Genomic DNA, 26465 nt, shown 5'->3' on the forward strand with positions numbered 1-26465 from the left:
AGAAAATTCCAAATGTGTTGAAGTTGCAAAAAAAATTGTTTTGTTTTGTTCTTATTTACTACGTTGACTATATCATAAAGCTGACTTAGCAATACGATTCTCCCGCTCAGTACGAGTACGCAGATGCCAAACATGTAGTTTTCTTTGCTGTTTTTCTTTTAGTGGTGAAAAAAAAAATCAGAAATTTGTAAAAAAAAAAAAATTTGGCGCCATTTTCCAATACCCGTAACATTTTCCATTTTGGGGTATAGGGCTTTGTGACGGCTTATTTTTTTACTGATGCCTTTTGGGAGTACATACGATGTTTCGATCACGTCTTATTGCACTTTATTGAAATGTGGCGGCCAAAAAAAAGGTAATACTGGGGTTTCTAATTTTTTCTCATTATGCCAGTTACCAATCAGATTAATTCATTTTTATTTTTATATCAATATCAAATATATTTTTTTTTAATGGGTGAAAAAGGCATGTGATTTGAACTTTTTTTTTCATATATTTTTTTTTAATTTCTCACATTTTACTGCATTGGAATGAAGAGCCTTCCTGCTGGTGTGTGTTAAATGTGATTGACATATTTGAAAAAACTGACCGTCACATCCATACATAGACTAAGTGTGAACAGGTGCTGAACCTAGAGTAACCAACTCATATATAGTCAAGTAAAAAAGGCAGCACACTGCAGCACTAAGACATGCAAATATGAAACATGAAAACTGAACTGCAATACTGCACTAGAAATATGAAAAATGAGAGCGTTTAGCGCATAAAAATGGCCAATTTTATGTGTACCTGATAGCCCCTTTACGGCATCTCTCGTATATCAGGTCCTACGCTTGCCTACCTCGCTGAGAATAAACGTCTCCATGTGAATGGGTACCTGTGAAAACCTCTTCCTAGACTCATATTCTCTCTCTCTGTGGAGGGGTACTGGACCTGCTGCAATTAAAACACCTGAGGCTAGGAGGCGGAGTGCTCAGTCAGAAGGCTAAATAATATATTTGAAAAAACTGACCGTCACATCCATACATAGACTAAGTGTGAACAGGTGCTGAACCTAGAGTAACCAACTCATATACAGTCAAGTAAAAAAGGCAGCACACTGCAGCGCTAAGACATGCAAACATGAAACATGAAAACTGAACTGCAATACTGCACTAGAAATATGAAAAATGAGAGCGTTTAGCGCATAAAAATGGCCAATTTTATGTGTACCTGATAGCCCCTTTACGGCATCTCTCGTATATCAGGTCCTACGCTTGCCTACCTCGCTGAGAATAAACGTCTCCATGTGAATGGGTACCTGTGAAAACCTCTTCCTAGACTCATATTCTCTCTCTCTGTGGAGGGGTACTGGACCTGCTGCAATTAAAACACCTGAGGCTAGGAGGCGGAGTGCTCAGTCAGAAGGCTAAATAATATATTTGAAAAAACTGACCGTCACATCCATACATAGACTAAGTGTGAACAGGTGCTGAACCTAGAGTAACCAACTCATATATAGTCAAGTAAAAAAGGCAGCACACTGCAGCGCTAAGACATGCAAATATGAAATGTGACGGTCAGTTTTTTCAAATATATTATTTAGCCTTCTGACTGAGCACTCCGCCTCCTAGCCCAGGTGTTTTAATCGCAGCAGGTCCAGTACCCCTCCACAGAGAGAGAGAATATGAGTCTAGGAAGAGGTTTTCACAGGTACCCATTCACATGGAGACGTTTATTCTCAGCGAGGTAGGCAAGCGTAGGACCTGATATACGAGAGATGCCGTAAAGGGGCTATCAGGTACACATAAAATTGGCCATTTTTATGCGCTAAACGCTCTCATTTTTCATATTTCTAGTGCAGTATTGCAGTTCAGTTTTCATGTTTCATATTTGCATGTCTTAGCGCTGCAGTGTGCTGCCTTTTTTACTTGATTAAATGTGATTGACAGCGCCATTTTCCAGGTTAAGAACCATGGGCAGAGCTCCACCACACCAACCGCTGTTAAAGGCAGATTATGGCTGATTAAATTAGCCATTATCTGCCATAAGAGCGGCGGAGTCATGGAGTTATATTGTCGGCATAATTCGGTAAGGGGTTAATGCAGTAATAAGAAAAATCTAAAAAAAATACTGGAAATATTTTCCCATTTTTCAGTACATTATATCGCAAAATGAATGGTGTCTTTCAAAATTCCAACCCTTCCTCCAAAAAAAAAAAAAAAGAAAAAAAATACAGGTACTGAATGTCGATGGAAAAATAAAAAGAGTTATGGCTCTTGAAAGAACAGGACGAAAATCATTTCTGAGACATTGCACATGAGACTCTACACATGTCGCGAAATGCGTGGACTGATGCCTCACGGTCTATGGGACTCTTGTGCCCTCTAGTGATCAATATGGGAAATGACAACTAGAGCAACTCTCCGCCGCCACCCCGGATGCAGCAGAGGAAAGGAGGCGTCATACCATATATGTGATGGATAAAAACAACATGAAATCACTTCTCCAAATTAAAATATAATTTTCATTTGTTAATGATGAAGCACGGCCGTCACAAGGAAGGTGATATATTTGTCACCTTAATGTACCATTCATAGGAGACATTTCCCCACAGTTATTTTTGAGCAGATTATACAAGAAGCATTTTGCAAGAATGAGTTATATTTTACTGCAAAAAGCAGAAATGTATACTTGCTGGGATTATATATCACTATAATCCAGACATTCTGATAATCCAGCACTTATTTCTAGCACAGAATTGCAATGTATTGGTGTTGCTCACAGGGACTCTGGTAATAAAATCTAGGCCATTGCTCAGGACCCAAAATTCTTCATAGGTTCCAAAACAGTGAGCTTGTAGGAGCAACATGAGAGGAGAGATGTGTAATGTTTCACAGCCTTGGACCTCCATTTGCTGGGCCATTATCTTTTATCCTGCCCTAGACCACCAGGGACTTTACTATTAGCGCAGTTTCTACCAATATACTTTAGATTCTTAATGCTCGTATTGTATAGAAAACAGATGGCGTTGTTAAGAAGTCACACTTTGGTCCATGAGGATCCCTGACCACCACTGCTTTCTATATACCAGAAGCTTAGACGTGACTCCCAACCATCCTGAGTCCAGTGGACAGTCCTGGGCTGTCCTGTATAGTCGGCAGCATGTCACGCTGTCAATTGTATCTGTGTATTTAGGAAGCAGATACAGTTGCATATAATGGTGGAGCGTGGAGTGTCAGCATCATGCTCCACTCTTCACCATCTTAGGCTTGGCACCATGACATTGATGTGTTGACACATCCCAAAGCGGAGAATTTCTCTCATCATGGGAATGGGCCTAGTGAACATTTGTTTTTATTGGCCAGTAGAGTAGAGGGGCACCACACTGGTGGGATGAGGGAATTGTGTGGTATCATACCATGTGTGGGGGCATCATACTGTGTGTGGGGGACTATGGGGGCAACACACAGGTGGGATGTGGGCACTATGAGACATCATACTGTGTTGGGGCATCATACTGTGTGGTGGGGATCCTGGGAGCATCATACTGTGTGTTGGGGACATTAGGTGCATCATATTCTGTGTGCGGACACTGTGAGGGAATACTTGCGTGGGGGCATCATTGTGTTGGTGGAGCAATGTGGCAGCACCACGTTCAATGAAGGGGCACTGGGGAATAATACTGCATAAAGGGGCATCATACTGTGTGTGGGCATCATTTTGTGGAGAACACAGTGGGGAAAACATACTTTGTGTGGCGGGACATTATAATGTGTGTGGGGCACTGTGCGTTCATCATGTGTACAGGGGGTCATCATACTGTATGGGAGCGGCACTGTTGGGGAACCATATTGTGTGTGTGTGTAAGGGGGTAACGCAGAGGTATCAAAGTTTGTGGGGAGCATCTTTGGGAAATCAAACTGCGTGGAGGTCACACAAGGAGTACTAACTGTGTGGGAACACTAAGGGGCTTCATTAGGGGCATAATTTTTATGTGGTTAAGTTTACACCAGAGTATAAAAAAAATTGTTTCGCGTGAATCGGGACAATTTTTATACATCATCAGATTTTTAAAAATGACAAGACTAAATACAGCTTGCTGTGTTAAATAATTGCAATGTATCTGTAAAGATCAGATGCAATTCAGTTTCACCATATGGAATCCGATTTTTTTTTTGCGCACCCATAGACTGGAATGAGCGAGTCTCATCCGACATATGGAGTGCAGTAATGCATGCGCAGTATTTTTCATGGTCCCTAAAAAAAAAAGCTCATCTGCATTGCCCAATTGATTAACATTGGTCTGGCTGCTGTCCATGCGCTGTCTGTTTTCTGTCCAATTTTCCACGAACAGCACTCGGACCGAAAATACGGACGTGTGAGCTTGGCCTGTAGGTGCATAAAAAGGACTGGTCGGGATTAGGGCTTTGGCTTAGAGGTTAAGAAACAATTTGCCAGTGACCCACTTTACTGTCACTCAGAGCTTAGATATTGCCGGGCGTAAGACGTAGACTTGCATTGATCAGAGTCATTACTCAGCAGGTTGTTGTTTTTTGGCAGATGTAATCTATTGCTTTGTCGCAATCGAAGTCGTTCCATCCTCCCGCTATCATCTCAGTGCAGTGCTCACGTTGTGCGGCATTATTGGGTTCCCCTATATTCCAGTTACTGTAAAGAAAATATATGGTATAGATTAAGAGGATGCATAGACTGTACCATTACATATACTGTATCCCTGCTATCAGAGCTGTTGTGACCTGATTGTGAAGAACATGCAGTACCTTCCATCAACCTAGTAAAGGATTGGAGTTTAAAGGGGTTTTCTAGATTATGAAAAGCAGTCTAGAATGGGGAGTATGGAGATCATAGCAAGGGGTTCACCCTACAGATCTCCACTACATGTGGCAGAGGTTTAAATCTGGAGGACTTGACCCCTTCAGTAGTTATAGGCAGTTCCACCTCGTAGTAAAAGATGACAAGATATGCAGGGTCCCACCAGGTAAGGTGGCCGAAGGTTATGATTTTTATGTATGCCTTAAAGGAGTGATCCAATACCTATAATGCCCATAATAAATATCTATGTTTAAGCTCTAATCGTTTTTGTAATACGCTTTATTATAAATTTCCTACTTTTATTCCGATTCTGCTGTTCCCTATAGCCATTATTTTATTTTACTTCCTGTGATGTTTCATTTGAGGAGATGTCTCAGGAGGCTGGGGCTGCACTCACTTCTCCACAGCTTCAATAAACCACCCCTCCTGAAACAAGACATCCTCAGGGGGTTGCCACTTACCACAGTTTATGTCCCCGCCGTCCCCTGATGATGTCCTAGTTCATAAGTAGTGATGGAGAAGTAAACACATCTTTAGTGGCCACCGCCTCACTTCTTCTGTCGCCGCCACCAGCAACTTTAGTTGCTGCTGTCACAGTCCATAATTCTGGCACGGCCACCTCTTTCCCTGTAATGAGGTGTCATCAAGGACGGTGATAGAGGCAGGCTGATTTACAGTGGCATCGCCCCACAGCTTCTATCACCAACCTAAAATAAATTGTCATCAGGGAACGGTGATAGTGTCACTCACCCTGCTTCTATCGCCACTCCCTGATGACAACTAATTTCAGTGAAAGAGACTGAAGGACTGAAATGGTAGCGAATTAGGTTGTGGGTGGTGGGGACAGAAAAAGTGAGGCAGTCACTGAAGATATGATCACTTCTCCATCATCACTACTAAACCAGGATATCAGCAGGGGGCGGTAGTGACAGAAGTTATGGTATGTGACCACAGCGTAGCCCCGTAATATTTTCTTTTTTCAAGAGGGGTGATACAAGCTGCGGAGAAGTGGCCGCAGGGATATCTTCCTGTCGATGTCCCGTTTGAGACTCCCCTCAAAAGAAACGTCACACAAAGTAAAAAGTAAAATAGCAGTTATAAGGAATAACAGGACAGGGAGAAGAGTAGGACATTTATAAGAAAGCTAATTACCAAACTGGTCACAGCTTAACTATAGATATCTAAAAAGGGCATTATAGGTATCAGACAACCCATCCATAAAAATCAAAACCATCAGCCACGTCACCCGCTGAAACCAGGCATATCTTGTCATTAAAAAAATATAAAAACAAACACACAGTGAATAGTAGGGTAGGCACTATGGTAGGGAATTTTACAATAAAGCATATTACAAAAATGGTTAGGGGGTAAAAATAGATATTTATAAAGGGCTTTATAGGTATCAGTCAACCCCTTTAAAGGGAACCTGTCACCCCCAAAATCGAAGATGAGCTAAGCTCACCGTCATCAGGGGCTTATCTGCAACATTCTGTAATGCTGTAGATAAGCCCCCGATGTATCCTGAAACAGGAGAAAAAGAGGTTAGATTATACTCACCCAGGGGCGGTCCCGCTGCGGTCCGATGGACGTCGCAGTCCGGTCCGAGGCCTCCCATCTTCATAGGATGACGTCCTCTTCTTGTCTTCACGCTGCAGCTCCGGCGCAGGTGTACTTTTTCTGCAGAGCATAGTACTGCAGTGCGCAGGTGCTGGGCCTCTCTGACCTTTCCGGCGCCTGCGCACTGCAGTACTTTGCTCTGCTCTTCACAGGGCAGATAAAGTACGCCTGTGCCGGAGCCACAGCGTGAAGACAAGAAGAGGACGTCATCGTAAGAAGATGGGAGGCGCTGGACCGGACCGCAACGCCCACCGCAGCAGGACCGCCCCTGGGTGAGTATAATCTAACCTCTTTTTCTCATCTTTCAGGATACATCGGGGGCTTACCTACAGCATTCCAGAATGCTGTAGACAAGCCCCTGATGCCGGTGGGCTTAGCTCATCTTCGATTTTGGGGGTGACAGGTTCCCTTTAAAAGTTATCAGAGTAAAGTAGGGCAGCATGGGCTCAGTGGTTAGCACTCCAGCATTGCAGCACTGGGGTCCCAGGTTCAAATCCAACCAAGGACAACATCTGAAAGGAGTTTGTATGTTCTGCTCGTGTTTTTGTGGGTTTCCTCCTGAGTCTCCACACACCAAAGTCATACCGATAGGGAATTTAGATTATGAGCCCCAATGAGGACAGTGCCGATAATGTCTCTAAAGCGTTGTGGAATTAATGGTGTTAGATAAGTGAGTATAATAAATACATGAGAGTAGAGGGATCTTCTTCTCCTTGCAGACATTTAAGACAGATTCTGTATATAGGCCATAAATGACTAAAAATACCCTTTAACAACCTGTTAAGTGTACATAATCAGGAGCTGGCACCTGCTCTAATAGCAGCAAACAGAGCGAGCTCTGATCTCCACTGACATGCCATCACACTGCTCCATCAAAGAAAAAATAAATAATTGACAGGTCTCAAAACATCATGACAAACTATAAACTTATTTCATAAACTTCAGAAGTTTTTTAAGTCCAGTAGGTCTACTGCCCTACTACCCTTAAAATTATAGGCTGTTCATGTCTTTGTCAGTGGGCAAGCTTACAAAATGAGCAAGGTATCAACTAATTATTTCCCCCACTGTATATTAAAAGAAAAAAACTTTTCAATTTTGGTATCCCCTTAATTGTACTGACGTGGAGAAACAAGTCAGCAGGTCAGTTTTATTGCTTAATGAACAACATAGAAACAAAAGCACAAGATAACTAGAAAAATTGCTGTTTTTCACCATTTCCCTACACACTTTTTTTTTATTCAAAACCGAAACATGTTCCACAAAAAACGAGCCCTATGTAAATGTAGGAATAAAAAAAGTTATGGTTCTTGAAAGAAGATATGAAATGAATTCCACCGTGGAGGTTTTCAGAATACGTCTGTACATGAAACACGTGCTCATCACTCACGTGTACACGGCCATCGTTCCATCAACCCAGAGCCAAGTGTTTCCATTGCCCTTCTTGAGACCGATCCAAAATCTCTTATTGCCAGTTAATGGACGAACTGCATCCTGGGGAAAAGGTGAACACATCTCAGACACAATAAATTCTTTGCAAATTGTATATTGATGAATCTGACAAATCATCTTTGATGACTTGTAATAAAAAAAATGAGTTGTCAATGACAACTGGTAGACTGCAGAGGTGGCCGGTGACCTTGGCAATGAGCTGTGCACTGTAGAACTTAAAAAAAAAATCCTATGGGTCTGTAGAAAGAAGAGAACTTTTAATAAGAGATAAATTGCAACGTTTCTTGTTCTTACCAGGAGGCACTTTGTAGTTTTACCAGTTTACCAAGATGAAGTAAACCCATCTGTACACCCAAAAAGATGCTGCTATAATGCTGCGTATTATGATTGGTCAAACTCCTAGACACCCTTACCTCTATTATCTAATAGGGTGTTTGAAAATGTTGTTTTCTAAATCAGACGCCCACTTTAATTAAGGTATCGTCCTCCCCATAAGAGTTAATAAATTACCAGTTCCATATTGCTTTTCAAGATGAGGAGGGAAGAATCCCTTTTCCTGCATTCTTCCTGGGAATTCTGCCAAGTCTGGTGAGATGTAGAAAAAGAATAGCAACTTGAACCAAGTCGGGACCAGCCAGCCGGACAGGACGTACAGAGGCCTAAAAGCAGAACGAGAATGGTTAACTAGGTGACACAATATAGCACACACATATAGAGTAGTAGGGGAGGTTTAAATGGGTCATCCAATATAAATGTCTACTCTGGTACAGCTCAGAGGGCCAGGGAGCCCCAGGCATCCCGAAGGGCTTAAGTGCGCAGGACAGTGCAGCAGCACCGCAGCGCTTCATGGAAAGGAACCAGCCGTGCAATGCTAGTGGGTCAGCAAGTACAGCTAAGGAATTACAGCAGGATAAAGATGCAGGTCGCTCTGAGAATGTGGCAGCTTTCATCATGAGCTGAAGCCCTTTTATCTGGTGCTAAACAGACGAGGGAACACCTAAGAGTGGTTATGCTGGACAGGGAGGATGCTGCAGTACTGAACAGTTTGGTACGGCCCGGGGAACCCCTGGAAGTAATTAGTGGAGACACAGGGAAAGTAACAGAAGTGAAGAATGCCGTACTCTGTGTTGATGCTGTAACTGATGTGGATGTGCTGCAATTGAAACTAAGTGATATTGTAACTGATGTGGATGTGCTACTATTGAACCCAAGGAAAGTTCTTTGTTTACAGTTTGAAATGGATTGTGTCTCTATTTATGCTGAACCGTCTATAGAGAGCCTGCAGCAGAGCAGAGGGGACCCTGACGGCGTAGAAAGTGGACCCACAGGTATGCAGAATAATGGACATTATTTTCATGTGATGAGAGGCCAGGGCACAGATGCCCCGGAGTCCTCGGTCATGACTACGGCCCTGGCCCTCCCTCACATAGGTATTAGGGAAGCCAGCCTAATTTCGCCTTCCCTCAGCCTGTGGCTTTTCCTCATGAGGGCACTCGGTTGATTTGTGATGTACACACCATGACAGGTCCTGAAATGTTATCTTTGTATGTTGTGAGGGTAAGAAATATGCTTCAAAAGAGGGAGATGTACTGCAGAAGAGTGCAGACAACAAAGTCTGGGCCCCCTGAGGCACCGGGGACTGAGTACAACTGTTATCTCCAGGACCCCATCACTATGTTCCTTTCTACAATGTGATGATGAGCTGCAGATTGTATTGTTAAAGGAAATATGTCACCAGGTTTTTCGCTATCCCATCTGAGAGCAGCATAATGTAGAGGCAGGGACCCTGATTCCAGCGATGTATCATTTACTTTATTGGGTGCAGCAGGTGCGATAAAGTCATAGTTTTCAATGCTGCAGCTCTAGCACAGCTCTGAATGCTGAGCTGTGTATAACCCCACCCACAGCACTGATTGGCTGCTTTTTGTGTACACTATGCATAAGCAAAAAGCTGGTAATTAGAGGTTTAGGCAAATCTGCACAGATCTCATGAATATAGAGAACTACATGGCACAAGTCACTTAGTCCTCTAGTGATAATCTCCTGCTGATAAAACACTTATTCTATTGAAACAACAACACAGCCTAGTAAGTGACTCATCGCTGGAATCAGTAAAAATCTACTGACAGATTTCCTTTAAGTAAAGGGATTTCTGTACAATATCTATTGGAGGAGAGGGAAGACAAAAAACTTGATGCCTTCATTGTAGACTTACCCAAGACTTTTTTAATGGTTTTTACATCTGACTTTAGGAGCTCTAATTCTTTCACTGTAAAAAAACAAATATGATAAAGACTTTAGGGTCAGAGGTAGATGTCAACAATTGGTGGGAGAGGTGGCGCGCAGTCAAGAAAATTGCAGCCAATTATAACACCCCCTGCTGATAACTTATAGGACGGAACGCAGAGATCATTGTTCCTCAGCACCAGCCCTGCGCCATGTGGCAGTGGGGGCAGAATTTAGTGCCAACAGCATGAATTAATAAACTATCCTTGACAGATGTCAATCATTCAGGCTGGTGTAGGTGGAATCATAGTGTGCGGGGCGTTTGGACACTAGGGCTGACCAGAGGCATAACCATCGTGGTTGCATCCTCCGATGAACATTGAACGTTCAGTCAAAATGTCCTGCAGCGCAGAGAGCCACCAGCTCCCTGCACCACACACAGCTATACAGGCAGCAGCCAATCAGAGGCCGGCAGCTGACGACAGTGGGCCTATCACACATCTCCTCCTGCAACCATGGAAGAGGACCGGACTCCGCCTGTCGTGGGAGCGGAGATAGGTGAGAGGAATCTTTTTTCTATGTTTATTTTTTATTATTTTACATGTGGATGTGAAGACCGCCAGGATGGGGGCATTGCTACAGAATGGGGGGCATTATTACAGGATAGGGGCCAGGATGGGGGGCATTATAACAGGATAGAGGCCAGGATGGGGGCATTGCTACAGGATGGGGGACATTATTGCAGGATAGGACGCATTATTACAGGATAGAGGGCATGATGGGGGGCATTATTACAGGATAGGGGCCAGGATGGGGGGCATTGCTATAGGATGGGGGATATTATTACAGAATAGAGGCCAGGATGGGGGGGCATTGCTATAGAATGGGGGACATTATTACAGGATAGGGGCCAGGATGGGGGGCATTATAACAGGATAGAGGCCAGGATGGGGGGAATCTTTTTTTCTGTTTATTTTTTCTTATTTTACATATGTATGTGAAGACTGCCAGGATTGGGGCCATTGCTAGGGGATGGGGGACCTTATTACAGGACAGGGGCCTGGTTGGGGGACATTGCTATATGATGTGTGATATTATTACAGTATTGGAGCCAGGATGGGGGACATATATTCAGGATGTCGAAAGGATGGGAGACATTATTACAGGTTAGGGTCCTGAATGAAGGACATTATTACAGGACAAAATGGTGGTTATACTCCGATACTACCTGGTGATAATACAGGTCCTTCTCAAAAAATTAGCATATAGTGTTAAATTTCATTATTTACCATAATGTAATGATTACAATTAAACTTTCATATATTATAGATTCATTATCCACCAACTGAAATTTGTCAGGTCTTTTATTGTTTTAATACTGATGATTTTGGCCTACAACTCCTGATAACCCAAAAAACCTGTCTCAATAAATTAGCATATTTCAACCGTCCAATCAAATAAAAGTGTTTTTTAATAACAAACAAAAAAACCATCAAATAATAATGTTCAGTTATGTACTCAATACTTGGTCGGGAATCCTTTGGCAGAAATGACTGCTTCAATGCGGCGTGGCATGGAGGCAATCAGCCTGTGACACTGCTGAGATGTTATGGAGGCCCAGGATGCTTCAATAGCGGCCTTAAGCTCATCCAGAGTGTTGGGTCTTGCGTCTCTCAACTTTCTCTTCACAATATCCCACAGATTCTCTATGGGGTTCAGGTCAGGAGAGTTGGCAGGCCAATTGAGCACAGTAATACCATGGTCAGTAAACCATTTACCAGTGGTTTTGGCACTGTGAGCAGGTGCCAGGAAGCATGAAGTGCTCCAAAATCTCCTGATAGCTAGCTGCATTGACCCTGCCCTTGATGAAACACAGTGGACCAACACCAGCAGCTGACATGGCACCCCACACCATCACTGACTGGGTACTTGACACTGGACTTCAGGCATTTGGCATTTCCTTCTCCCCAGTCTTCCTCCAGACTCTGGCACCTTGATTTCCGAATGACATGCAAAATTTGCTTTCATCAGAAAAAAGTACTTGGGACCACTTAGCAACAGTCCAGTGCTGCTTCTCTGTAGCCCAGGTCAGGCGCTTCTGCCGCTGTTTATGGTTCAAAAGTGGCTTTACCTGGGGAATGCGGCACCTGTAGCCCATTTCCTGCACACGCCTGTGCACGGTGGCTCTGGATGTTTCCACACCAGACTCAGTCCACTGCTTCCTCAGGTTCCCCAAGGTCTGGAATCGGTCCTTCTCCACAATCTTCCTCAGGGTCCGGTCACCTCTTCTCGTTGTACAGCGTTTTCTGCCACATTGTTTCCTTCCAACAGACTTACCATTGAGGTGCCTTGATACAGCACTCTGGGAACAGCCTATTTGTTGAGAAATTTCTTTCTGGGTCTTACCCTCTTGCTTGAGGGTGTCAATGATGGCCTTCTTGACATCTGTCAGGTCGCTAGTCTTACCCATGATGGGGGTTTTGAGTAATGAACCAGGCAGGGAGTTTTTAAAAGCCTCAGGTATCTTTTGCATGTGTTTAGAGTTAATTAGTTGATTCAGAAGATTAGGGTAATAGGTCGTTTAGAGAACCTTTTCTTGATATGCTAATTTATTGAGACAGGTTTTTTGGGTTATCAGGAGTTGTAGGCCAAAATCATCAGTATTAAAACAATAAAAGACCTGACAAATTTCAGTTGGTGGATAATGAATCTATAATATATGAAAGTTTAATTGTAATCATTACATTATGGTAAATAATGAAATTTAACACTATATGCTAATTTTTTGAGAAGGACCTGTATATGGGCATTGTGTAGTGATATTTATCGCATTTAGTTTCTTATTGGGATATTAGTTTTGGTATAGCGGATATATTCAGTAACAATATGGTGATTATGTGAATATGCTATTCATGCTTCATTAACTGAATGACTGCCATTTAGAAGTATTGGGGTCCAGGTCCATATTTTGCACCGGGACCCATTTGCCTCCAGTTACGCCTCGGGGCAGATCTAAGAACTGTAGCTGGCTACATTCCTCTCATCTTAGCAGCTGATTACCCCATGGTAGAAGGACACTTTCAGCAGGACACTGTACCATGTCACAAGGCTAGTACAGTGATGGACTGGTTCTACAAACATGTGTATTCTTTGCTTCCCCAGATCCTAATTCCATAGAGCATCTCTTGGATAAGGTAGAAGGAGCTGTTCGGAGCAGGTCACTACCTCCATCTAATGTTCAGCAACTACCAAAGGCTATTCTGTCCCGATGGGTCAGTATTCAACCCCCAGTGAAGTTTGCACCTTGACAAATTGCTGCAGTTTGGAAACCCAAAGGTGGTCCAGCTCGTGCCTTGATGGCGGTCCCTAATAAAGCGGCGATTCATGGAATAAACTCCAGGTGCTCGTCTTAGTTGGATTCGAACCCAGGACCTCAGTTACTCTATATCAACATTATTCACAGATTCATTCATCAATTCCCCAAAATATCCCAGGAAAGGGAACCTAAAATCAATTTTTTAGATGTCTCATCAAATCATATGAGCAGGTGCCACCATACTCGCTAAGCAGGGCCCTAACATATGTTTGTAGTGGCAAATGAAGGCACCCATCCTGTAAATTAAGGATCCAAGATTCACTCACCCAATGTTTGGTTCATCTTCATCAAGTTTTCTTTCCAAGTTTCTTTTTCTTTATTGATTGAGTCCTGGACCGGCGATACTATGAAGAAAGTAGCCTTGGTTAATCATAAGTATAAATTGTGATTGGTTAATATGCCAGTCACTATTCTTTTCAGACAGCGGATTGGAAATGTCGGAGCCCGTAACAGAGTTAGTATTTGTCGTTAAATACAGTTATCATTTTAATGTATATACATTCTGTCCATGGGCGGCATCTGGTGCCTCAATGCCAAATAAAGACAAAGGAGAAGGAAAAAATATGTAGAACGTTCTGCATACTTTATCGCTAATTTTCAGTTGTCTCTGAGCTGTTAGTGACAATTAGCTGCTAGGATGTATTTAATATACAGTGTACACAGACATGAAGTAATCTTGTTCTCTTGTCTTTATGTTGCACATGTTCAGAAGCAGCAGCATAGAGGACATTATACAGAATAACTGAGCAGTGCAGCTGTGATTCCAGCTTTGAGGTGAGATATACACTTACTATAAAGCAGGAGCATAGGTCTGTTTATGTATGTGTCTTTTTTAATCTGCTCCTCTCTCTCCTCTCCAAATACTGACTGACTTTAGAAGTTTTCCAGAGAGGATGATGAGTTTAAAAGGCAGAGGGGTAGGGAAGAAGGGGCTCACAAGTTGAGAAAAAAACAGAGTTCTGTAACAAAATATACTCCAAAATGTATATTTGTATATTTGCTTGTACTAATGATTTCTGCAGTGTTGGTTTAAACGACACTAACCATTTAAGAGCAAGTACCTGAATTTAAATATAATTTTTATTTCTGGTCATTTTATGACTTGTATCCTGTATATTTCACCAGTTTTCACCTCTACACTATTTATTACTAATTTTCAGTTGTCTCTGAGCTGGAGAGTGAAGACTAGCTCCTAGGATGTCTTTCATACACAATACACACTCTTATCTTTATGTTGCACATATTCAGAAGCAGTTCAGCATGGAGGACAATATAATAATTAATTTTATTTCTATAGCACAACAAATTCCTCAGCACTTTGTAATTCAGAGGATACAAACAAGATAAGACATTACAGAGTAACATATAGTTCAACAGATACCAAGAGGAGTGATGCCAAGGGGATACAGAGAGTGGCCAGAAGATTGCAGCATCCTGTTACACAAACTCCTGCACTTATTCGAACTGTTTCACCATCCTATTAAACATTGTAGGTTTTCCTTGCTCTGTCATGGCAAGGGTTAATAAGTTCAGTTGATCTCCTGGAGCTCTCCATACTGAATTGTCTCAGCTGTTCTGTGTTGGCCACTCCTGTTGTGAATTCCGTTCTTGGGCTCCATCCTGTGGTTGCGAATGGTATTTTTGGGAGTTCTGCTCTTGGGCTCCCTCTGGTGGTTTCAAGTGGAACTTAGCAGCTGCGTTCACTAATCGGTTTCCTGGCCTTGTTATTTAACTGGGCTTTTGGCTTTAGTGGATGCCAGCTGTCAATGTATTTCCTGTGGATTCAGTTCTTTCCTGGAAGTTCTCTGTTGGCCAGTCCATTTTTAGCTTAAGATAAGTCTGCTACTTTTTGGGTTTTCCCTGCTTATGACCTTCTGTTTAGTTCAATTTATGTCTCTTTGTCCAGCTTGTCATTATGAAATATTCTGGCTAGTTGGAAGCTCTGGGGTCGCAGATTTGCCCCCTCCACACCGTGAGTCAGTGTGGTGGTTATTTTTGTAAACTCTGCGTGGACTTTTAGTTTTTATACTGACCGCACAGCCACCTATCCTATCTCTGTCTATTTAGATAGTAGTGGCCTCCTTTGCTAAAAAATCTAGTTTCATTTCTGAGTTTGTCATTTCCCTCTCCACTCACCGTCAATATTTGTGGGGGGCTATCTTCCTTTGGGGGTTTCTCTGAGGCGAGATAGCTTTCCGTTTCCATCTTTAGGGGTAGCTAGTTCTTAGGCTGTGCAGAGGCGTCTAGGCAGAGTTAGGTACGCTCCACGGCTATTTCTAGTGTTGGTGTTAGGAGTAGGGATTGCGGTCAGTAAAGTTACCACCTCCTCAGAGCTAGTCATATTTTTGTTTTACCCACCAGGTCATTTCAGTGCTGCTCCGTAGTGAGTCCATGATTGGTTTTGCCCATCAGGTCATCTCAGCACCGCTCCGTACCCACCAGGTCATAACAGTACAGCTGGCCCACAATGTGTTAAATGCATCTCAAAAGAGGGAAGAGAAAGTTCTGAGTCATTTTTTTTTGTGTGTTGCTTGTTTTGTCCTTTTTTTTTTCCCCTTGATTTTTGGATGGTGCAGGAGCTTGGTGCTGATATGGAGGTTCAGGGTTTGTCTGCGCGTGTTGATCATCTCGCTGCAAGGGTACAGAGTATCCAAGACTATGTTGTTCAAACTCCTGTTTCTGAGCCTAGAATTCTTATTCCTGATTTGTTTTCTGGGGACAGATCTAGGTTTTTGAATTTTAAAAATAATTGCAGATTATTTTTTGCTCTGAGACCCCGTTCCTCTGGTGACCCCATTCAGCAGGTGAAGATTGTTATTTCTCTGTTGCGTGGCGACCCGCAGGACTGGGTATTCTCCCTTGAGCCAGGGAATCCTGCATTGCTCAATATATATTTGTTTTTTCAAGCACTTGGACTGCTTTATGACGAACCCAATTCTGTGGATCAGGCAGCAAAAATTTTGCTGGCTCTGTGTCAGGGTCAGGAAGCAGTAGAGATATATTGTCAGAAATTTAGAAAGTGGTCTGTGCTTACAAAATGGAATGAGGATGCCCTGGCGGCTATTTTCAGAAAGGGTCTTTCTGAAGCTCTTAAAGATGTTATGGTGGGGTTTCCCACGCCTGCTGGTTTGAACGAATAAATGTCTCTGGCCATTCAGATTGATCGGCGCTTACGTGAACGTAAGGAGGTGCACCATATGGCGGTGTCTTCTGGGCAGAGTTCTGAGCCTATGCAATGCGATAGAGTTTTGACGAGAGCAGAACGGCAGGAGTTCCGACGTCAGAATGGCCTGTGTTTTTACTGTGGTGACGCTACTCATGCTATCTCTGACTGCCCGAAGCGAACTAAGAGGGTTGCTAGGTCAGTTACCATCAGTACTTTACAGCCTAAATTTCTCTTGTCTGTTACCCTGATTTGCTCATTGTAGTCCTTTTCTGTAATGGCATTTGTGGATTCTGGCGCTGCCCTGAACTTAATGGACCTGGAATTTGCCAAGCGCTGTGGTTTTTCCTTGGAGCCGTTGCAGAGCCCTATTCCCTTGAGGGGGATCGATGCTACGCCATTGGCCAAGAATAAACCTCAGTACTGGACACAGTTAGCCATGAACATGAACATAACATAATTTGCATGATGTGGTTGTGCTGGGGTTTCCATGGTTACAGGTACATAATCCAGTGCTGGATTGGAAATCCATGTCCGTGACTAGTTGGGGTTGTCAGGGGATACATAGTGACATTCCTCTGATGTCAATTTGCTCGTCCCCTTCTTCTGAGGTTCCTGAGTTTTTGTCGGATTTCCAGGATATATTTGAGGAGCCTAAATCCAGTCCTCTGCCTCCTCATAGGGACTGTGATTGCGCTATTAATTTGATTCCTGGCTGTAAGTTCCCTAAGGGTCGACTTTTCAATCTGTCTGTGCCAGAGCACGCCGCTATGCGGACTTATGTAAAAGAGTCCGTGGAGAAGGGGCATATTCGCCCGTCTTCGTCACCGTTTTTTGTTGCCAAGAAGGATGGCTCCTTGAGGCCCTGTATAAATTTTCGCCTTCTCAATAAGATCACGGTCAAATTCCAGTACCCTTTGCCTTTGCTTTCTGATTTGTTTGCTCGGATCAAAGGGGCTAGCTGGTTTACCAAGATTGACCTTCGAGGGGCGTATAATCTGGTTCGCATCAAACAGGGTGATGAATGGAAAACAGCATTTAATACGCCCGAAGGCCATTTTGAATATCTTGTGATGCCTTTCGGGCTCTCTAATGCTCCATCTGTGTTTCAGTCCTTTATGCATGATATTTTCCGGGAGTATTTGGATAAATTTATGATTGTATATTTGGATGATATTTTGGTTTTTTCCGATGATTGGGAGACTCATGTGAAGCAGGTCAGGATGGTATTTCAGATTCTTCGTGCTAATACACTGTTTGTGAAGGGGTCTAAGTGCCTTTTTGGAGTTCAGAAGGTTTCTTTTCTGGGGTTCATTTTTTCTCCCTCGGCTATTGAAATGGACCCTGTTAAGGTCCAGGCTATTTTTGATTGGACTCAGCCCACATCTGTGAAGAGCCTTCAGAAATTTTTGGGCTTTGCTAATTTTTATCGTCGCTTCATTGCTAATTTTTCTACTGTGAGTTTGGAGCGCCCCCACACCGCCGCAGGGCCGAGGGGTACCCGGAGCCGGGCCTCTAGGTCTCAGTCCTGGGGTTGTCACGGTGGCTAGACCCGGTCCGTGGCCCTGTCTGTCAGTGGGGGACGTCCGGTGCAATAAGTGGTGTTGTAGCGGTGCAGGTCGCGGTAAATAATGAGGACACCAGTTTGCAGTCTCTTTACCTCTTTACTGAAGATGTTGGAGACCTCAGTCCAGAGCGCTGTTAACTGGGTTTTCAGAGACCGGCCGGTCCAACGACACATCAGGAGTTCTCCTCACAGGTGGGAATCAGTATCTACCTTCTAGCGCTGTGTGTTGTAGTTCTTCCCTGCTGAGCTCCCGGGATAGTCCTCACAACTGTTTCTTTCTGTCTCTACTGTTCTTTCTCCGTCCTCCAGGTGATATGGTAGGACGCACCCGTATGACGGGGTAGGCCTGGAGTTCTTCCGGGACTCTAGAGTCGCCCCTCTCCCACAGCTGCCTCCGTTGTCTGCTTAGGTGTTAAGTGAGACAGCCAACCTGTAATTAGCTGTCCTGCCGTGGTTTGCAATGTACTTAAAGTCTCTTACTTGCTCGGCGTTCCGGCCACCGATTGTTTGCGCCTCAGAAGGATGTTGCCTCGGTCTAACAGCAGGACCCCTTCTGGTATTTCTCCTTTTCTGTATTCCCGTTGTTTACTGGTTAGTTCTGCTCTGAGGAGTCTGCCAGGATCCCCATCCCTGACAGGTCCTCTCACTAGCTCTTCCCAGCTACTTCTCCCTGTCTTCCTGTCCAACCCCCAGTTTTACCAGAGTTGTGAGGAGTGGCCTACTAGATAGGACCACCCCCCCTGGTGGCCGGAGTGTGAAGTGTGGTGTGAGTGTACCTGGTCAGAGAAACTCCTTTAGTGCAATCAGACGTACCACAGCTCCCCATAGTGGCGGAGCCACAGTACTGCAACAACCAGGACTCTGGGGTGCTGCACTCCCCCCCGGTTAAATCCAGTACTCCGGGACTGGGAAAACAAGAACAATAATACATGTTAACAGGAAACACACAAACTTTTGAAATAGCATAACAATTGAACATAACAAGGCTTCCCTTTACGGGAGGTGAGGATTCTTGAACGTTGCAAAAGTTAGGTCATGCACAGTTTATGACTCTCAGTTCAGTGATTGAAACAGCGGGGACCCCGGGTAAACAAAGGGGCCCCCCTTTTTGAAAGTTTTTGAGCAATTCACCGTCCATTACTCTATTGTCCATTTAAAAACCTGTAACAAAAAGATATATATACAACATTTTCAATTAAATAGCAGCCCTTATTAATACCTCCAAAGTTTGTAGCGGAGGGGAGTTTGATTTTGAGTGCTGCGTGTGGACCTTCGCAGCGCAGGGGTTGCTATTGGCCTAACAGGGCCCGCTATGCTTGCTACCGCTGGTGTAGTGCGCTGTCTTCTAACTACACTTCTAGTGAGTCTGGGTAGCACTGGCAGGTTAGGGCTCTCAGAGCTGCAATTATCAACAGTGGGTACAGCAGATTCACTGATAGCAGAGGGAGGATTTGCCGGTTCAATGGTTGGCATGGCATCTTCAGGCAAGGCTTGTTGAGGTAGTGGAGCCAGATGATCTGGTACCACCATTGTTTCTGGCGGGTCCGGCTGTTCAAACATTACAACAGGTACCGCAACGGCTTGGTTTATCAGAGTCCAGGACTGGGGAAAGTCACCAAGGACAGTATGGAACATTTTCTCCTTTTCCACCGGCGGGGAGATCTCTGGGGCCATGCCCCTCTCTTTCAATTTATCGGGGCAGACCTTAAGGTGATCCCTGGATACCGCTGTTGAGGTCTCCCCTTTGTCCTTGCTGATGAGACAGACCTTAGTGTTGTCGAAGTCGGATGGCAAAATGGTATACGGTTCCGCTTCCCATTGGTCATCGAGCTTGTGTAACCTCCTCTTCCGTTTAAGCACTTGCTCACCAGGTGACAGGGGAATCGCAGGAGCGCGTTGGTTGTAGTCCCTTTCTTGCTTCTGCCTAGCCTGGGCGAGACTTCTCTCCACACACTCTTGCACTTCGCGGTACCTTCGCTGCCTTTCTGCATCCCAATCTGCATCCGGCGAGGTATCTTCAGGTACTAGGACCCCCATGTCCAGATCAACGGGTAACCGACTAGACCTTCCTCGCATCAGGTACGCTGGAGTACAGTTGGTGGAACTTACTGGGATGTGGTTGTACATATCCACCAAGTCAGGCAACTTTGTCGGCCACAGATTCCGTTCCTCCACAGGTAAGGTCTTCAATAAATCGATTACTACCTGGTTCATCTTCTCGCACATCCCGTTGGTTTGAGGGTGGTACGGTGTAGTTCTGATCTTCTTACACCCGTACAACTGGCAGAATTCTTGGAATACTTCTGCTTCAAAGGCAGGCCCCTGGTCGGTCAGTACCTTCTCTGGGTAGCCATGGGGTCTACAAAAGTGCTGCTGGAAGGCCCTGGCGGCAGTCCTGGCCGTTAGATCTTTAACAGGCACAACCACCAGAAACCTGGAGTAGTGGTCCACGATGGTAAGGGCGTAGATATAGCCCGACCGGCTAGGTGTCAGCTTCACATGATCCAGCGCGACCAGTTCAAGCGGCCGTTTGGTGATGATAGGCCGCAGGGGGGCCCGTTGGCTGTCACGGTCCTTTCTGCGCAGACTACATGGACCACACTCCCGACACCACTTCTCAATGGTTCTCTTCATGCCAATCCAATAGAACCTCCCTCGGAGTAGCTTCTCTAGCTTCTTCCATCCGAAGTGTCCGGCTCCATCATGGTAGGCTCCCAGAACCATGGGCGCATCTCGCCTTGGCACCACTATCTGCCACACCAATTCATGAGTACGTGGGTCGATGCTCCTCCTGCACAGCTTGCCATCATGGATAAACAGCTTGCTTCTCCCCTTCCACAGCTGTTGGGTTTCTTGTGGATCATCTGGGCCAGGGTGCAACCCAGCCTGCGTCAAGAGCTCCTTCACCTGACGGACCGCGGGGTCACTATCCTGGGTTTCTGCCCATCCGTGGTGGGGCAGGGGATTCAGCGTGGCATCCGGTTGGTTCTTGTGCCTGTTCTTCACATGGTGAGAGCTCTGAGTGGCTTTGGGGCGATGGAAGGCAGGCAGCTCTACCTCTTCAAGTGCCTCCGGGTCTTCTCCCACTTCTGGTAAATTGGGCATTCGGGACAGAGCATCGGCATTGGCATTCTGGTGCCCTGCCCGATATTTGATGGTGAAATCATAGTTGGACAGCCGGGCCATCCACCGCTGTTCCAAGGCCCCGAGTTTGGCAGTATCCAGATGCGTTAGCGGATTGTTGTCCATGAAGACGGTGAATTTCGCGGAGGCCAGGTAGTGCTTAAACCTCTCCGTCACTGCCCAGACAAGGGCAAGGAATTCCAGTTTGAAGGAACTGTAGTTGTCAGGGTTCCTTTCCGTGGGACGGAGTTTCCTGCTGGCGTAAGCGATCACTCTTTCCTTGCCGTTCTGGACTTGAGACAGCACGGCTCCTAGTCCCACATTACTGGCATCTGTGTACAGCACAAACGGTTGGTCGTATTCGGGGTAAGCCAGTACCTCTTCTCCCGTCAGCGCCGACTTCAAGCAGGTGAAGGATTCCTCCAGCTCTTCGTTCCAATCAAAGGGGGTTTTCCTCCCCTTGGTCTTCTTTGGTCGGCCCACCAGCAGATTTTGCAAGGGTGCGGCCTTCTTAGTGAAATCCTTAATGAATCTCCGGTAGTAACCTACCAACCCGAGGAACTGCCGGACTTCGTGGAGGTCACTAGGCTTTGGCCAGTCCTGGATCACTGTGACCTTGTCGGGGTCTGGGGCCACTCCTTCAGCGCTCACCACATGGCCCAGGTACTGCACTTTAGGTTTCAGCAGATGACACTTGGACGGTTTCACTTTTAGGCCGAATTTGGACAAGGCTTCAAACACCTCGGCCAGGTGCTTCAGATGGTCTTCGTAGGTTTTAGAGAAGACTATGACGTCATCCAGATATAGCAGCACGGTTTCAAAGTTCAGGTGTCCCAGGCAGCTCTCCATCATCCTCTGGAACGTTCCGGGAGCATTGCACAATCCGAAGGGCATGTAGTTGAACTCACAGAGGCCCATTGGCGTCGTGAAGGCCGTCTTCTCTTTGTCCGCCTCCGCCACAGGAACCTGCCAGTACCCACTGGTGAGATCTAAGGTAGAGAAATAGTTAGCAGATTTTAAAGCAGCCAGAGACTCCTCTATCCTGGGCAGTGGGTATGCGTCCTTATGTGTAATGCGATTCAACTGTCTGTAATCAACACACATCCTCATTGTACCATCTTTCTTTTTAACAAGGACTAACGGAGCCGCCCAGGGGCTACAGCTGTCTCTCACCACCCCAGCCTCCTTCATTTCCCGCAACATGTCCTTGGCACACTGGTAATGAGCTGGGGGTACAGGGCGATATGTTGTGAATTTGGATTCTGGGCTCCCCCGGTGGCTACTGGTGGAATTGAACTGGTGTCTTCATCTTCTCTGTTCACCTGTTCCCATAAAGATGTGGGAGTCGCTATATAACCTTGCTTCTCTGTTAGTTGCTTGCCGGTCAACAATGTTATCAGAAGCCTCTCTGTGCTTGTTCCTGCTCCTAGACAACTACTAGATAAGTTGGACTCTTGTCCATGTTTGTTTTTGCATTTTTGTTCCAGTTCACAGCTGTAGTTTCGTTACTGTGTCTGGAAAGCTCTTGTGAACAGGAATTGCCACTCTGGTGTTATGAGTTAATGCCAGAGTTTTAAAGTAATTTCTGGATGGTGTTTTGAGAGGGTTTTCAGCTGACCATGAAAGTGTCCTTTCTGTCTTCTGCTATGTAGTAAGTGGACCTCAAATTTGCTAAACCTATTTTCATACTACGTTTGTTATTTCATCTTAACTCACCGCCAATACATGTGGGGGGCCTCTGTCTCCTTTCGGGGTATTTCTCTAGAGGTGAGCTAGGACTAATATTTTCCTCTGCTAGCTTTATTTAGTCCTCCGGCTGGTGCTGGGCATCTAGAATCAACGTAGGCATGCTACCCGGCCACTGCTAGTTGTGCGTTAGGTTTAGTTCATGGTCAGCTCAGTTTCCATCTTCCAAGAGCTAGTTCCTATATATGCTTATGCTATGTTCTCTTGCCATTGAGATCATGACAGTTTGACCGGCCCACAAAGTGTTAATTGTTTGGGCTGAAGCAGGAGATAGAGAAGTGTTTAAGGGAAATTTTTTTTTTTTTTTTTTTTTTCCCTTCAGAGTTTTGCTGCCTAGCCCTTAATTGCTGTCTAGCTGCTTCTTTCCTCCTCTTAACCCTTGAATGGCTCTGTGTCCACCTGTTTGTAATGGATCTTCAGAGTGTAACTGCAGGTTTGAATAATCTCGCCACGAAGGTACAAAAATTGCAAGATTTTGTTTGTCATGCACCTGTATCTGAGCCGAGAATTCCTTTGCCGGAATTTTTCTCGGGGAATAGATCCGGGTTTCAGAATTTTCGAAATAATTGCAAATTATTTTTGTCCCTGAAATCTCGCTCTGCCGGAGACCCTGCACAGCAGGTCAGGATTGTGATTTCCTTGCTCCGGGGCGACCCTCAAGACTGGGCTTTTTCATTGACACCAGGGGATCCTGCGTTGCTCAATGTGGATGCGTTTTTTCTGGCCTTGGGGTTGCTTTATGACGAACCTCATTTGGAGCTTCAGGCAGAGAAAGCTTTGATGTCCCTGTCTCAGGGGCAAGATGAAGCGGAAATTTACTGCCAAAGATTCCGTAAATGGTCTGTGCTTACTCAGTGGAATGAGTGCGCCCTGGCGGCGACTTTCAGAGAGGGTCTCTCTGATGCCATTAAGGATGTTATGGTGGGGTTCCCTGTGCCTGCGGGTCTGAATGAGTCCATGACAATGGCTATTCAGATCGATAGGCGTCTGCGGGAGCGCAAACCAGTGCACCATCTGGCGGTTTCCACTGAGAGGTCGCCAGAGAGTATGCAGTGTGATAGAATTCTGTCCCGAAGCGAGCGGCAGAATTTTAGACGGAAAAATGGGTTGTGTTTCTATTGTGGTGATTCTACTCATGTTATATCAGCATGCTCTAAGCGCACTAAAAAGCTTGGTAAATCTGTTTCCATTTGCACCTTACCGTCTAAGTTTATTCTATCTGTGACCCTGATTTGCTCTTTGTCATCTATTACCACGGACGCCTATGTCGACTCTGGCGCCGCTTTGAGTCTTATGGATTGGTCCTTTGCCAAACGCTGTGGGTATGATTTAGAGCCTTTGGAGACTCCTATTCCTCTGAAGGGGATTGACTCCACCCCATTGGCTAATAATAAACCACAATACTGGACACAAGTAACTATGCGTATTAATCCGGATCACCAGGAGATTATTCGCTTTCTGGTGCTGTATAATCTACATGATGATTTGGTGTTAGGATTGCCTTGGCTGCAATCTCACAACCCAGTCCTCGACTGGAGAGCTATGTCTGTGTTGAGCTGGGGATGTAAGGGGGCTCATGGGGATGTACCTGTGGTTTCCATTTCATCATCTATTCCCTCTGAAATTCCTGAGTTCCTGTCTGACTATCGTGACGTCTTTGAAGAATCCAAGCTTGGTTCGTTACCTCCGCACCGAGAGTGCGATTGTGCCATAGATTTAATCCCGGGTAGTAAATACCCAAAGGGTCGTTTATTTAATCTGTCTGTGCCTGAACATGCTGCTATGCGAGAATATATAAAGGAGTCCTTGGAAAAGGGACATATTCGTCCATCGTCATCTCCCTTAGGAGCCGGTTTTTTCTTTGTGTCAAAAAAAGACGGCTCTTTGAGACCATGTATTGATTATCGGCTTTTGAATAAAATCACTGTTAAATATCAATACCCATTGCCGTTGCTGACTGATTTGTTTGCTCGCATAAAGGGGGCCAAGTGGTTCTCTAAGATTGACCTTCGGGGGGCGTATAATTTGGTGCGAATCAGGCAGGGGGATGAGTGGAAAACCGCATTTAATACGCCCGAGGGCCACTTTGAGTATTTAGTGATGCCTTTTGGTCTTTCAAATGCTCCGTCAGTTTTCCAGTCCTTTATGCATGATATTTTTCGCGATTATTTGGATAAATTTATGATTGTGTATCTGGATGATATTCTGATTTTTTCGGATGACTGGGACTCTCATGTCCAGCAAGTCAGGAGGGTTTTTCAGGTTTTGCGGTCTAATTCTTTGTGTGTGAAGGGTTCTAAGTGTGTTTTTGGGGTACAGAGGATTTCCTTTTTGGGATATATTTTTTCCCCCTCTTCCATTGAAATGGATCCTGTCAAGGTTCAAGCCATTTGTGATTGGACGCAGCCCTCTTCTCTTAAGAGTCTTCAGAAATTTTTGGGCTTTGCTAACTTTTATCGTCGATTTATTGCTGGTTTTTCGGATATTGCTAAGCCATTGACCGATTTGACTAAGAAGGGTGCTGATGTTGCTGATTGGTCCCCTGATGCTGTGGAGGCCTTTCGGGAGCTTAAGCGCCGTTTTTCCTCTGCCCCTGTGTTGCGTCAGCCTGATGTTGCTCTACCTTTTCAGGTTGAGGTCGACGCTTCTGAGATCGGAGCTGGGGCAGTGTTGTCGCAGAAAAGTTCTGACTGCTCCGTGATGAGGCCTTGTGCCTTCTTTTCCCGTAAATTTTCGCCCGCTGAGCGGAATTATGATGTTGGGAATCGGGAGCTTTTGGCCATGAAGTGGGCTTTTGAGGAGTGGCGCCATTGGCTTGAGGGGGCCAGACATCAGGTGGTGGTATTGACTGACCACAAAAATTTGATTTATCTTGAGACCGCCAGGCGCCTGAATCCTAGACAGGCGCGCTGGTCATTATTTTTCTCTCGGTTTAATTTTGTGGTGTCATACCTACCGGGTTCTAAGAATGTTAAGGCGGATGCCCTTTCTAGGAGTTTTGAGCCTGACTCGCCTGGTAACTCTGAGCCCACAGGTATCCTTAAGGATGGAGTGGTATTGTCAGCCGTTTCTCCAGACCTGCGGCGGGCCTTGCAGGAGTTTCAGGCGGATAGACCTGATCGTTGCCCACCTGATAAACTGTTTGTTCCTGATGATTGGACCAGTAGAGTCATCTCTGAGGTTCATTCTTCTGCGTTGGCAGGTCATCCTGGCATTTTTGGTACCAGGGATTTGGTGGCAAGGTCCTTCTGGTGGCCTTCCCTGTCACGAGATGTGCGAGGCTTTGTGCAGTCTTGTGACGTTTGTGCTCGGGCCAAGCCTTGTTGTTCTCGGGCTAGTGGATTATTGTTGCCCTTGCCTATTCCTAAGAGGCCTTGGACGCA

The 26465-nt window shown here is 45.1% G+C and overlaps 1 protein-coding gene across 6 annotated transcripts in view; it reads right to left on the reverse strand.

Annotated features, from left to right (window-relative positions):
- Positions 1 to 3362: 3362 nt before the first annotated feature.
- LOC143774687 (uncharacterized) overlaps positions 3363 to 26465 on the reverse strand; it is an 80352-nt gene continuing 57249 nt past the window's right edge. For all 6 annotated transcript variants that reach the window (XM_077262448.1, XM_077262443.1, XM_077262447.1 and 3 more), the window contains 5 exons: positions 13750 to 13827; positions 10097 to 10150; positions 8392 to 8540; positions 7820 to 7923; positions 3363 to 4650 (listed from right to left, as the gene is read on the reverse strand). In XM_077262448.1, coding sequence (XP_077118563.1) covers positions 4518 to 4650; positions 7820 to 7923; positions 8392 to 8540; positions 10097 to 10150; positions 13750 to 13827 — 518 coding nt within the window. In that variant the 3' untranslated portion in view covers positions 3363 to 4517. The remainder of the gene's footprint in view (positions 4651 to 7819; positions 7924 to 8391; positions 8541 to 10096; positions 10151 to 13749; positions 13828 to 26465) is intronic.

This window comes from Ranitomeya variabilis, chromosome 5, assembly GCF_051348905.1.
Source record: "Ranitomeya variabilis isolate aRanVar5 chromosome 5, aRanVar5.hap1, whole genome shotgun sequence".
NCBI classification, from domain to species: Eukaryota; Metazoa; Chordata; class Amphibia; order Anura; family Dendrobatidae; genus Ranitomeya; species Ranitomeya variabilis.